The sequence below is a fragment of the Miniopterus schreibersii genome, assembly GCF_964146895.1.
Source record: "Miniopterus schreibersii genome assembly, chromosome: 16".
NCBI classification, from domain to species: Eukaryota; Metazoa; Chordata; class Mammalia; order Chiroptera; family Miniopteridae; genus Miniopterus; species Miniopterus schreibersii.
Genome location: NC_138116.1, coordinates 32804571 through 32818078, shown reverse-complemented (window position 1 = coordinate 32818078; position 13508 = coordinate 32804571). Strand labels below are relative to the sequence as shown.

The 13508-nt window shown below is 45.4% G+C and overlaps 2 protein-coding genes across 2 annotated transcripts; both read left to right on the top strand.

The window, feature by feature from the left end:
* Window positions 1–209: 209 nt before the first annotated feature.
* Window positions 210–1157, top strand: LOC308568962 (olfactory receptor 3A1; the record flags this gene model as incomplete). Its single annotated transcript, XM_081162282.1, has 1 exon — window positions 210–1157. The coding sequence occupies one exon, from the start codon at window positions 210–212 to the stop codon at window positions 1155–1157; it is 948 nt and encodes a 315-aa protein (XP_081018408.1).
* Window positions 1158–9321: 8164 nt separating this feature from the next.
* Window positions 9322–10269, top strand: LOC308568961 (olfactory receptor 3A2-like; the record flags this gene model as incomplete). The annotated part of the gene is made up of 1 exon (XM_081162281.1): window positions 9322–10269. One exon carries the CDS (start codon window positions 9322–9324, stop codon window positions 10267–10269), a length of 948 nt encoding a protein of 315 aa, XP_081018407.1.
* Between the last annotated feature and the right edge of the window lie 3239 nt (window positions 10270–13508).

Genomic DNA, 13508 nt, shown 5'->3' with positions numbered 1-13508 from the left:
GAAGTAAAGCCATTGAGGTAAATGTAGTGAGAGAGGTAATAGGCGTGGTATGTCCTCGGGAGTAGGAAGGTCCTCACTTGGAGAGAGGAACTTAGTAAAGGGATCAGCACATAGAAAGGAGTCTATTTTCTTTCTTTCTTTCTTTTTGTTAATAAATATATCGAGACGAATGATTCTTTATCTCCTTGGATGTTTCCCTGCAGGAACTAATGCTGTCAGAATCTGGGGCCAATGGAACAGCCGTTACTGAGTTCATCCTGCTGGGCCTGGTGGAGACACCGGAGCTGTGCCCACTTGTCTTTGTGCTTTTCCTCTTTGCCTACCTGGTCACAGTCGGGGGCAACCTCAGCATCCTGGCTGCCATCTTGGTGGAGCCCAAACTCCACACCCCCATGTACTTCTTCCTGGGGAACCTCTCAGTGCTGGACGTTGGATGTGTCACCGTCACTGTTCCCTCAATGTTGGGCCGACTCCTGTCCCACGGGCGTGCCGTTCCCTATGGGGCCTGCCTCACACAGCTTTTCTTCTTCCATCTCCTGGTTGGGGTGGACTGCTTCCTGTTGACCGCCATGGCCTATGACCGATTCCTGGCCATCTGCCGGCCCCTCACCTACAGCACCCGCATGAGCCAGATGGTCCAGAGGATATTGGTGGCTGCGTCCTGGGCCTGTGCCTTCACCAACGCACTGACCCACACTGTGGCCATATCCACGCTCAACTTCTGTGGTCCCAATGTGATCAATCACTTCTACTGTGACCTCCCACAGCTCTTCCAGCTCTCTTGCTCCAGCACCCAGCTCAATGAGCTGCTGCTCTTCGCTGTGGGTTTCATAATGGCAGGGGCACCCATGGCTCTTATTGTCACCTCCTATGCCCACGTGGCAGCTGCAGTTCTACGAATCCGCTCCGCCGAGGGCAGGAAGAAGGCCTTCTCCACATGTGGCTCCCACCTCACTGTGGTTGGCATCTTCTATGGTTCAGGTATCTTCAACTACATGAGACTAGGCTCAGCCAAGCTTTCAGATAAGGATAAAGCTGTTGGAATTTTTAACACTGTCATCAACCCCTTGCTGAATCCAATCATCTATAGCCTCAGGAACCCTGATGTGCAGGGTGCCCTCTGGAGGGTGATCACGGGGAAGCGGTCACCGGCTTGATAAGGTCTCCAGGGTCACTGCCTCCTTTTCTCTTTTTGGGCTAAAGGAGAAATCCTCTGGGGCCAGTAGCTAGGACAAAGGATTCGGAACTGCTTCTATTTCTCTGATCATGAGGATTTTTTTTTTGTAGGGGATAATAGTTATTTTTCCCCCAAAAAACCCTGCCCAGTTATAGGCAATGAGTATGTAAATGAATGCCTTGTCAGTTCCCTGGACAAATTACAACTTCAGTCACTGTGTGCTCCCTTTTTTGGGTAGAAGTGGAACTTAGGAAGCCCTGAATGCTTACAGGTTCATGTCCCACAGGGAATGACTCTTCGGCTGGTTATAGCCTGGATTCACCAAAATATCCCAGGAAATTTCCCACCAAGGGGTCATGTGCTTCCCTCAAGTTCAGGTATGATTGGTCTGTTCATGAAATATCAGCCTAGACATCAGGATTATTTTATTTCTCTCATCAAGATTCTCAAGTCTAAAAATGCAGCTCATCTCTTTCCTATCACACAAAGATGCCCTGGGATACAGAGGAGACAAAGGGGGGCTGTATGGTCATGTATTCTCTAGTAACTCTGGACAGTGTGATCTTTGTGTGCAAATTTTTTTAAATCTTCACCTGAGGATATATTTAATGATTTTAGAGAGAGGGGAAAGGAGAGACTAAGCACCCATTCCTGGCATCTCTACTGTGCCACTGATGTTTCACAATTAATTTCCCTATAACTTCCCTTTGGCCTGCACCTGTGGCTTGGCTTCTCTGTGATATTTTACGGGGATAAAGGGATTGAAAGGGTGAGGTAAGTTGGAGGTGAAGAGAAAGGACATGATAGAGGAAAGCAAGACAGGATTGAAGATGTGGAGTTTGTGGAAAAAATGGAAATGAAAGATGAGGAACAGGGGAAAATAGGACAGAATTGCAAGCAAAGGGGTCTGGTAGAAAGGGCAGAGGTATTGGAGTAGTCCAAATAGGGTAGAGACAGAATGAGAGATGAGAAAGAATGGAGAGATTGGATAAGATGCCTTGAAACTGTTTAAAGACCAGAGGAAGGAGGTGGGGTAAGACAATCGGTGGGTCTGGGATTGGAGATGGGAGCTTCGTATTCTGCACTGTCCAGCAATAACCGGTTCTGGCAGCCCTAATGCCATCATTGTAGTCCATATCCTCTACCAAGAATAAAATAATATTTGAAGTTTTTATCAAAGTGCTAAAAAGTGTACTGTAGGGGACTCGTTTTCTGTTTCTTTAAACAGAAGGTGCTCCTAGAATGTCAGGGGGAAGGTTTATCAGATGAGGAAAGAGGGAAAAAGAATGCTGATATTTTATTCACTTACATCTCTAAAATCTCATCAAAGTTTGTGACTAACTTTTCAACTTATGAATTTACTCCCTGCCTTTTGGGTCATGCATGCCAGTACTTTCAAAACACAGGGGGAAAGATGGCTCTTTCCTGATCCCCTTTTGGTTGCCAAACTTCAAGGATACAAAAAGCAAACTTCCTGCAAGGGTCAAGGAAGCTGTTGAGGAAGACCTGCAACATGGTTGGCACCTATTCACTTCCTCTCATGCTCAATGCTCTTGGCCTTTGAGTAAGTTCTTTACCTTCTCTGGGCCTGTAGTTGACAGAGGAACAAGGTAATCATCATAGTTCTTCCATCTCTAATGTTCTCTGATTCTGCTGGTCTGAGTGAACAGAAAGACTAGTTCACTCTGTTCACACTGAAGAGCTACGATATCTGCTCCATCACTTCTGCCCACCAGCACTTAACTCTGCTGCAAAACAAGAGTTTTTTGTTTACTTCCAGAGATCCCTATACCTCTGGTATTCCTGCCATATGAACACTTACTAAAGCTTCAAGGGGGGATTTTGTGTGGCATCACCACCGGGGTGGAATGAATCAATGGGACCAGCATCATAGAGAATAACCTAGGACACTGATTCCCAGCGCTCTGCCCACCCTCCAGGGTCACAGGGTTTCTTTAACCATTTGGAGACTCTTCTTTCTTTTGGAATTTGTTTCTTCTTTTTAATTCCAAGTTAGAAATCTTTGCTATTTAAAACTTTAATCATGCATGTAATATATCATGTTGTAAAAGTTCAAATGGTATAGAATGTCATCATTGTCGTTTTATGCCATTCCCACCATAATCCTGTCATTAAAAGTAGCTATTGGGCCCAGCCGGGCGTGGCTCAGCTGTTGAGCGTCAACCTAGGATCCAGGCGATCAGAGTTTGATTCCCGGTCAGGGCACATGCCCAGGTTGTGGGCTCAATCAATGACTCTCTCATCATTGATGTTTCTATCTCTCTCTCCCTCTCCTTTCCTCTCTCTGAAATCAATAAAGATATATTAAAAAAAAAAAAAAGTAGCTATTGGTAATATTGGTGTTTAGCTTTTTAGACAAATGAACACACACACACTCTCTCACAAATGTATATTCAAAACACCACACTATTTTGTAGTAGGTTTTGTCCCTGATCACATTACATAGTATAATTCTTTACATGTCAAGCAACAAATATATCTTATCCGTAATATTCTATTTCATGTATAAACTATATCCTTTTAATCAAACCTATATTGATGTAATTCAAATTATTTCCCTTTTTCTTTGCCTTGTAATTGTTAATAATACTGGAATAATAGTCTTATTTATATATCTTTCCATACTTTTGAAATTATCCTCACTAGTTAAATTCATAAAAGTAATTTATGTGTGTGGGGGGGAGAGCACCCATTCTAAGGAAATGCAGTTAAAAATTGGTAAATATTCTGCCTTTCTATTTGCCAAAAATTGTGCACCGTTTGAAGTCTTGATCGGCAGTTTGAGAAATTTCCAGGGCAACTTGTAAGGGCAGATAGAGAATGCTTGTTACTCCACTTGCTGACTACACTGAGTGCTATAAATAAAACTTTGAAAATTAGGTTAAATATTGCATTATTTTTAAATTTTAATTTCTTTGTTTATTGTAGTTGGATAGATGTTTATATATTTTTATTTATTATTTGTATTTCTTCTTTCAAAATTGCCTGTTTATATTTTTGCTACTTTGGGGGTACTTTATCTTGGTGATTGGTAGAAACACTTCTTGTTTGAGGATAGTATCTCTTTACCATACATGTTGCAAATATATTACTCAATTTCCCATCTGTCTTTTACTTGGTTTAGGGTGTCTTTTGCCCAAATTAAGTTTGACATTTTTATCAGATTTATCTTGTTTTGTGTCATGTTTAGAAAAAAATGACTTCCATCTAAATGCTGTATAAATATTTGTCAGTGATTTTTTTTTCTAGTACTTTTAAATTTCTTTTTAAGTCAAATATTTAATACAAAAAAATTATTTTTGTGTATGTTTTAACTTTTCCCCAGTTGATATTGCCCAACACCATAGTAAGCTTGACATTACCCAACACCATAAAATGTAAGCTTGATCATATATGTAATGTATATGCATATATGTGTGTGTGTGTGTGTGTGTGTATAATATCAGTCAATAAGATGGCAGAAAAGGAGGTCTCCACCCATATTGTCCCCTCAGCAATAATACTTGGCAACCACACTCAGACCAAAGTGCCTTTGTCAGGTTTTGGGATCTAGGTAGAAGATTTGGTGGAACCCAAGACCAAGAAGGGCTGTGTTGAGAAGGCAGGCCTGTGCCCAGGTGCAGACTTGCTGACAGTAGTCCTGGCCATAGACGTGAAAACAGCCCTGTCCTCCTGTAGACTTAGCTACAGCCCCATTAGCAAGTCTACCAACCACGGTCCTGGTTGTACATGCTGAAGTAGCTGTGATCCAGCTCCAGCTCCTCCTAGCTACCAGACCTGCCTGCCCAGGGACAAGGCAGAAGACACACTCATCCATGCCCCTGAGACAGGCCCTCCAACCTCAGGACAACTGTAGACATTGAAATGGCCCTGTAACTTGGCTCCAGCACCTTGCAGTCATGGGCCAGGAATAATCCTGCTTGTCCAGGGACATGTCAGAAGATACATGCTTCTTCTGTGTCCCCAGAGGTAGACCCACTGACCTCAGTCCAACAGCAGATCTTGGAGTAATTCAGCTCCTACCCTTTGAAGCATGGGTACCCAGTGACTTGGAGGAAGACACGCTTTCACAGGTAAGCCTGCAGGGAACTCTCCAACCCAGCCACGACCAAAATCAGAAGAATGGCTGGGGAAGCGAGGTGGCCAGGAAGAGATTAACCAAAGAACATATATACATATATGCATAACCTATGGACACAGACAATTGTGCAGTGAAGGCCTGGGGAAGGGGTGAGAGCGGGGTGGAGGGGACAAATGGGGGGAAAAAAGAAGGTACCTGTAATATTTTCAACATAAAGATAAATTTTTAAAAAGGATATCACTCTAAGAATAAAAAATAAGTTAATTAATTAAAAAAAAAAAGATGTGAATTAGAAAATGGGCTCCTCTGCTAAAATCCAATTCATAGAATTGTTGTGAGGACAGATAGGGATCCAGGCTTGTAAGGTTCTTAGCACATTCCCGTGTCTGTAACAAGCACTCATAAGTCTTATCAATTGGTATGTTGATGTATTATTAAACCTCTAATAGCAGCTTAATTAATCTTAGATTATTAATAATCTTCACAGCAATATGCTATGATGGAAGATATAGTGATTTCATACATGAGGAAACTGAGGCCCAGAAGGGTGCAACAGCTTGTACAAAGTCAAAACAACTAATAACCAGAGGAGCGGGTCTATCTACAGTGCTTTACTTTCCTCAGGCTTCTCTGGTGGGAGAAGACAGAGCACACTCTCTTGGGGGACAGGGTGTTGGGTGAGTAATTACTGGTGGGTATAAGAGTCGGGAGATCACACTCCTCCACCTTCCCACATCTCTGTTTATTTGTGACCTTCACCAGGGCTTTCCATTTCTAAGGGCCTGGCCTAGGCCATCATATTGGTAAGCAGCTTCCCAGGGGCCCTTCTAGCTCAGTATAGCTCTTTACCACCATGCCCAAAACTATTACAGGAACCCCAAGACACAGTCCCAGTAGCCGCCACTAACAAGGCCCTGAGGGGAAAACACCACAGTCCTGAAATCTCACTAGAAAACTGGTTTGGAGAAAGCTTCTCCCTCTTGCCTCTCTTCTGGGGCCTCCTCGCCATCCCCAGGTCTAAGGCAAGTCTGGGAGTTCGCTTGTTTCTGCTCAAACACCCTGCTTGGGGCTGGCCTCTGAGAAAGAAAACCCCTCCCTTAGGAAACCTGCATCTAGTCTCAATTACACCTCTAGCTTCCTGGGTGACTTGGAGGAGATGGACAAGTCCTCTTGGGCTCAGCAACCCACCATGAAGTGGAGCTTAAATCACCTGCCCTAAGGACCTGCCCTAAAGCCAGGGCAGAGGTGAGGCCTTTTAAAAGAAAGTCTAAATGCCAGAAGGTGTAAGGCATTGTTGCTATACTTATGAAGGGCTTGAGTTGTTTTCAAAACAGCTTATATCTCTCCCCACCTGCCCTCTTTCCTGGGAAGGCTAATTTCTGGACCCCCCCAGGGGATATCACCCAGTGAATATAGCCCTCGGATAGAGAAGGAATCAGCTGGCTTTCCTCATTTTCTTTTCTGCAGCGCCCTACCTTCCGAGGAGGTAACTGAGTCTGCACAGCTCCTCACCTTGGTCCCTGAAGGAACTCACCGGCCTCTATGCCCACGCCAGGGTGAGTGCTCTCAGGCTTCCTTCCTCTGCTCTTCTGTCGCCATCGGCTGGAACCCAACGTGACACATGGTGCCTCTGATGCCCCTAGAAAGGGAAGCCTTTTAGAGAAAGATCTGGGATGATACCACAGAGGTCCTGGCTCCTGTCTGGCCCTTTGCCCATGGCCCCCTTTCCTGGATGAAGCAACCTGCTCTCTGTTACTCTTAGGAGAGCATATGAAGGGATTCACCAAGTCTAGTTCACTGCCCAGGACCGACTTCATCAGGCCGCCTAGAACTTTCTTTCCAGTCACAGGCCTTGTTGAGCCTTTGCATCACTGGGAGCAGGGAGGAAGGGGGGGGAGGTCCAGAGTACAGTAGGAAACTGTCTTAGCTCAATGAGGAGAACCTGGGGCTCATTACAAAGCCCCTAGAGTGGTCATAGGGGAGGGCTCCTCATGATGGGCATCATAGTGACCCTGTCAGACGCTCTAGATGTCTCTGGATGATCGGAGGTCATCACAGAATCCCCTGGTTTCAAACAAGCTGTACCTCTGGCCATCTGAGGGTTGGCAGCAGCTGTTTGGTTGCTCCCCTCTCCCTGGCTATAACTTGCTTGTCTGGAAGGTATCCCCCTCCTAAGGGCCTTATTCCTTTGGGTGCTTTACATGAAAGGAAATATGTTGGGGTGTGGATCGCTACATTACCTGCTTGTCCCATCACAGGCAAGGAAAGCAGTCGTCCCTGCAGCAGCCTTGCACCCTGCACTTGCCTCTCCCCCTCCCCTACATCCTACTGATTCATAAAAGTCTCGCCCAAAGTCAGTATGTCCACAAGGTCCTCCATGACAACTCCAGCTCATACTAGAGCTCTCCTCTGACACCCTCTAACACTTGAACCATCATTTACTTAAGAAATATTGAGTACCTACTACGCGTGAAGTATTATGGTAAGTACTACGACTGGGAAACTGAATCCGGCTTACAGAGAAGCAGGGGAGACGTGCTTTTTAGAGAAGTGACTTGGCTAGAAGGTAAACAGTAATAAGCTCCCTGAAATAAGGTTTAGTGGAGGAGAGAGAGTCTTCCTTTGGGATGGGGACGTTTTTGCAAAGAATTCACTCAGCAGCCAGTATTTGAGTCAAATCTTGATACCCTTGGCCATGTGGAGTTGGAAGGAAGCCGTTGCAGGTAGAGAACACAGCAAGAGCAAAGAGGTAAAAAGTGGCAGGGTCCAAATGTAATGCTTGTGTTAAAATGAACCCAAAGGGAAAAACAGAAAGTGGTTAATTGGTCTTTAATGTAATTATAAGTAAAGAGCTGCTATCCATGCACTGATTTGTCAATTGGCAAAGCATTTCTCAGTTACTAGTTTTATCAATAATGATCACACCTGAGAATGATCCCCCTTCACCAATCATGTTCTCTTAGACCTTTAAGGCTACTCTAGATGTCACCACGTGTCTACCTTCTTATCCCTGTGAGCTCAGGCCCTCATCACCCTTCCCCTTTTGTTAGAGTCACCAGACTCCATCCTCTGATTCTAGTGTATTCTGTGCAAAGGGAGGTCTAGCTCTGCTTATCCCATGGGCATTAAAGACACATGAATAGTTTTTGGCCAGGAGTTTATTATAAGAGCTGAGAAACTTAGCTCAGTCTGGCTCTACGATGTGCTCGCTTCATTTGAGGACCTCCCGTTAGAGCTACTGGTCCATCTATCAGGCCCAGTCAAGGGCAAGTGGAAGGCTAGAGGCTTCACAATGCAGAAAACTCACTGTCCGTAGAGGCAACCACCCTGTAGGTCATGTTGCAATTTTTATTCCAGATAGCAGATACTATAAAGAGAAAAAATCACTTTAAATGAAGCTGTTATTCAAAGTCTAGTGTAAGGGCCTAATTAACAGTAAGAACACTGGCAATTGATTGACCGAGGGATTTTGAATTTATATTTCAGAGTATGTGCCTCACTTTGGAGAAATGGACTTGGCTAGAGTGCCTGATGTCCACAGTCATGGGGATGGTTCCCTGATTCTTGCTATATCTTTGCTTCAGCTTCAATATTTCTAAGAGCTTTGAAACCCCAGTTATGTTTTAAAATGCCATCTAGTTTTTCTGGAGATATCATTAATTTTTTATTTTGAAATCTGCTTATTGGTTTGAGCTAATCCCTCAGAGTAAAACAGGGAAATTCCATCTGAATCTTACTCAATTCAAAGAAGAAGTCTGCTTTTATCTTAATTTATTTTCCCAAGTATTCTGACCCTTTCAATAAGGAGAGTGTGGGAGGGACGAGGTGATGGTGGCTTGGGGCATCTCAGCTGAGAGGAGGGCAGAGGCTTTGAGGTGGTGGAAGGTCAGTGAGTGAGGTGGTGGGAATGGGGAAATCATCACCTGGAAAGCTGGGAACTCATGAGGGAGTTTTGAATATAGGTGGTTTAAAACATTTGTGTTGAATAAATACATTAAGTAGACCAATGCTTCCACACCTGGGGCATTTCCTTACAGGACTCATGGATCCAGAAGCTGGGACCAATGGGACTGCTGTGACCGAGTTCATTCTACTGGGCCTCGTTGAAACAGAGCAGTTGCAGCCCGTGGTCTTTGTGCTTTTCCTCTTTGCCTACCTGGTCACAGTTGGGGGCAACCTCAGCATCCTGACTGCCATCTTGGTGGAGTCCAAACTCCACACCCCCATGTACTTCTTCCTGGAGAACCTATCAGCTCTGGATGTTGGATGTATTACTGTCACTGTTCCTGCAATGTTGGGGCGGATCCTGTCCCACAAGCGTACAATTTCCTACAATGCCTGCGTCTCCCAACTCTTCCTCTTCCACCTTCTGGCTGGGACAGACTGCTTCCTGTTGACAGCCATGGCCTATGACCGATTCCTGGCCATCTGCCGGCCCCTCACCTACAGCATCCGCATGAACCACACAGTCCAGAGGATATTGGTGGCTGCGTCCTGGGCCTGTGCCCTCACCAACGCACTGACCCATGTTATTGCCCTAACTACACTCAACTTCTGTGGTCCCAATGTGATCAATCACTTCTACTGTGACCTCCCGCAGCTCTTCCAGCTCTCTTGCTCCAGCACCCAGCTCAATGAGCTGCTGCTCTTCGCTGTGGGCTTCCTGATGGCAGGGGCACCCATGGTTCTCATCATCACCTCCTACATCTACGTGGCGGCTGCTGTGCTACAAATTCGTTCAGTGGAGGGCAGGAAGAAAGCCTTCTCCACATGCAGCTCCCATCTCACTGTGGTTTGCCTCTTCTATGGAACTGGTATCTTCAACTACATGCGTCTGGGTTCAGAGGCGGCTTCAGACAAAGACAAAGGGGTTGGAGTTTTCAACACAGTTATCAACCCCATGCTGAACCCACTTATCTACAGCCTTAGAAACCCTGATGTGCAGGGTGCCCTGTGGCGGGTCCTTGTGGGGAGGCGGTTACTGACCTGAAGGGTGATAGGATCTCTCCATTCCTGCCTTTTTGGTTTGAGGAAAAATTTCCATGAAGGCAGAAACCTGGAGAAATGATTATGAACCATTCATTTAAGGGTCCTGATGCTAGAAGATTTCATGTGGTGTGTTTGTGTTGCAAAGAAACTCTACATAATTTATTCATTTATTAATACAATAAATATATATTGAATTGCTGCTATGATCCAAACACTCTCCTAGGGCACTCTCCTGGTGAACAAAATAGACAAATGTCTGTGCACTCATGCAACTCCCATTCTAATGAAGCTAGAAAGTAAATGAAATAAATAAGCATCACATATGATAGATCACCTAGTGATATCTGCTATAGAGGGAGAGCAGTAGGAAAGGGGCTATGAGGTTATGATGTGCCCAGCAAGTCCCCCTGGGAAGTTGTTCCCTTGTTTCTGGCTATGCTCACATTCCAGGCTGAGTTGAAGCTTTGCAAGCCAGGTAGTTCTGGGCACAAGAAAGGATTATTTGCTTAATCACAGCCTTAATAAGCAAGACTATCACTGTGAAGTTTACTTATCATGGAAAGTGTGAGATTCCTTGTAGATGAGAGTGCAGGAAGCTGTTTTAAACCAATGCCAAGGATTATTCTACTGTTCAGCTTTCACCTCCAAGAAAATCAGTTCCTTCTCTTTACAAACACAAAATCCCATAGGATGTTTAGGGGACAGGAGAGGGAAATAGCCCATTAAACAGGAGCTTCATTAGCACATACATGATATATCTTCAGGTCAAAATGGGCAGTTTCATCTGCATCCTCTACTGTGTCTTTCTTTCTGTCTCACTGAGTCAACTTTCTCTCCTACATGATCAGCCTTTGGAGCAGTAGCGCTTATACTCCAACCAGGTCCTTAGAATTTTCACCCTAGAATGTCCAATATACCCTCCTCCAAAGCCTTGCTTTTCTCTCCCAAACCTCCTAGTTCAGAAAAATATCCGTAATGCAGTCCCTGGCAGTGGTGTTTCTCTGTGAATTTGCTTTGTTAGTACATCTGTGCAGCTCCACCCAGAGAATTCCCTCCCCTTGAGGGTCGTCCAGGCTTCAGCTCCGCCCGCCGCCCCTGGCCTCTTCCCCTCCAGCCTCCGGGGGCTGCTCACCCTGTCCTGGCAGCTCTGCTCTGCGGCCTCTCCGCTGGATCACTCCCGAAACTGTCCCCTGGCTACCCCTGGATCCTGGCTTCTCCCTGATCTCTCCTTAGAGCCAGGGAACTGGAAGAAAGAGCTGAAATGAGGGTGGGAAAGAAGACATGAGAGGGGCCAGGAGGATGGGACTGGGAGCGCAGGACTGAAGGGGTGAGGGTGCGGGAGGGACGGGGCGGGGCGGGGTGGTGAGCAGCGGGGTAGGAAAGAACAGAAAGCAGGGGAAGGACGTGAGAATAGGGGGTGAGAAAGAGTGGGAGCAAGGGGAGAATTAACCAAAATGACTAGGGAATGTTGAGGCCGAGGGTGGGTGTGCAGAAAATGCGGCATGAACAGGGATGGAGATGACAAGATGCCCGCTATGGAATGGCCCCCGTCAGCGGCGGGCACATAATAAATGGCACCACTGCTGTTCCTGTTAGGCCGCACTGTTGCCAAAGGCAGAGTGAGGCAAAGTCCTCCGGGAACCCCTCCTGCCTTCCTCTGGGCAGCAGGCAGTGTCAGAGGTCAGGGTAGGACAGACGGGTGGGGCGCGGGAGGGAAGATGTGGTGCTGAGGGCTGGAGTCCACAGCCCCCGGGCGCCAGAGCCGTCAGCTCCTGCTCCGCGGGCAGGGCCTGCCAATACAGCCTCAGGGGCAGAGGTGACGTATGTCTCTGTCCGATACTCTTGGTTCTCCAGACACTTTGGGATTAAAGAGAATGAGCTTCTCTCAAAGGGTAAAATTCTTGTTAAGGAAAACCAGGCATGTGGGCAGTCACCACTGCTCTGTGACCTTAGACACCTCCCTTCTGTGGTTGGCCTGGTTTCACCTGTCCCCTAAGGACCCGGGACCAGGTCACCTCTCCACGGTTCTTCACACTTAACTCCCTTTGGTTATAAGAGTCTAGATGAACTACTTCCTAAGGCTGAATCCAGAAAATATTTCCACAATTGTCACCACTCCATGCAGCCTCTGAGCATTTAGCACTGTCCCAACTCCTCTCCTCTGTTACCCCAAAGGGGAATCTAGGGCCCCAGGCCTTGGCATGCTTCCTCCTGAACGTTCATTCCAAACTCTTAAGGGTGTTTTCCCTGGAAATTGTTTTCTATGCTCTGCCTCCCCTCCAAGACCAGAGAGGTTCCCTAACAAGTGGGAGGTGTTTTTCCTTTGGGATTTCCTTGTGTCCACAAATGTAAATACCTTTTGTTAAAAATTATTTGGAAATGCTGCATCTGACAGCGGAAACATTCAGACTATATTATTTGGTCAAGTAGGAAGTAAAAATACAAGTGTCCTTTGACATCTGGATCCAAGTGTCACTGCACCACAAAGACCATTATTCACAGTTAACTCCTTTAAGACTTTTATGTTTCTTGCTCCAGAGTTTTTACTCATATATGACACGCATATTTCTCATCCTGAGAACCATTTCTGTGCTGTGATCTGCTTTTTATTTTTCCTGCACGTTATGCAATATAATCTTTCTCATGACCAGCACTGAAGTCTCCCTTTTTCTGTTGAATGCTTGCAGGTACAGCACTGTGCACGTAAACTGTGTTCCCCTAATCCACCTTCTGTTGAGGTGATATGGGCTCTTTCCCACTGTTTTGCAGGTACAAACAGCGCTGTGATGAGTATCTTTACGGAGAAATCTTTCCAAATTTCTGTAATTATTAATTAGGATTAGTTCCTATAAATAACTGAGATTTTAAAAAATGCAAATGTAAAGTTTGAGATGCACATGCACACACACATATACTTGCTTCCTACTGTCCAAAACTTTCCCACTATTTGCACAACCACCAGGTTGTGATGCCTCTTTACCCATCAAAGATTGTTATAAATAAATGCTTTTAATTTTTACAATCGGAAGGTGGGCAAATGGCAATAATTTTACATGAATTTTTAATTATAGTTAAAACTGCAGTTGGGTCTCTTTTCACATATTTGTTGGCCAATTCCTTCATTTGGAATTGCAGTTTGAGAGCCTTTGCCCTCTTTTCCATTGGATTGTTTGTTCGTTAGGAAATCTTAATCCTTATTGATAGCAGCTTTTTGTCATGTGACTTGCAGATATTTTCTCT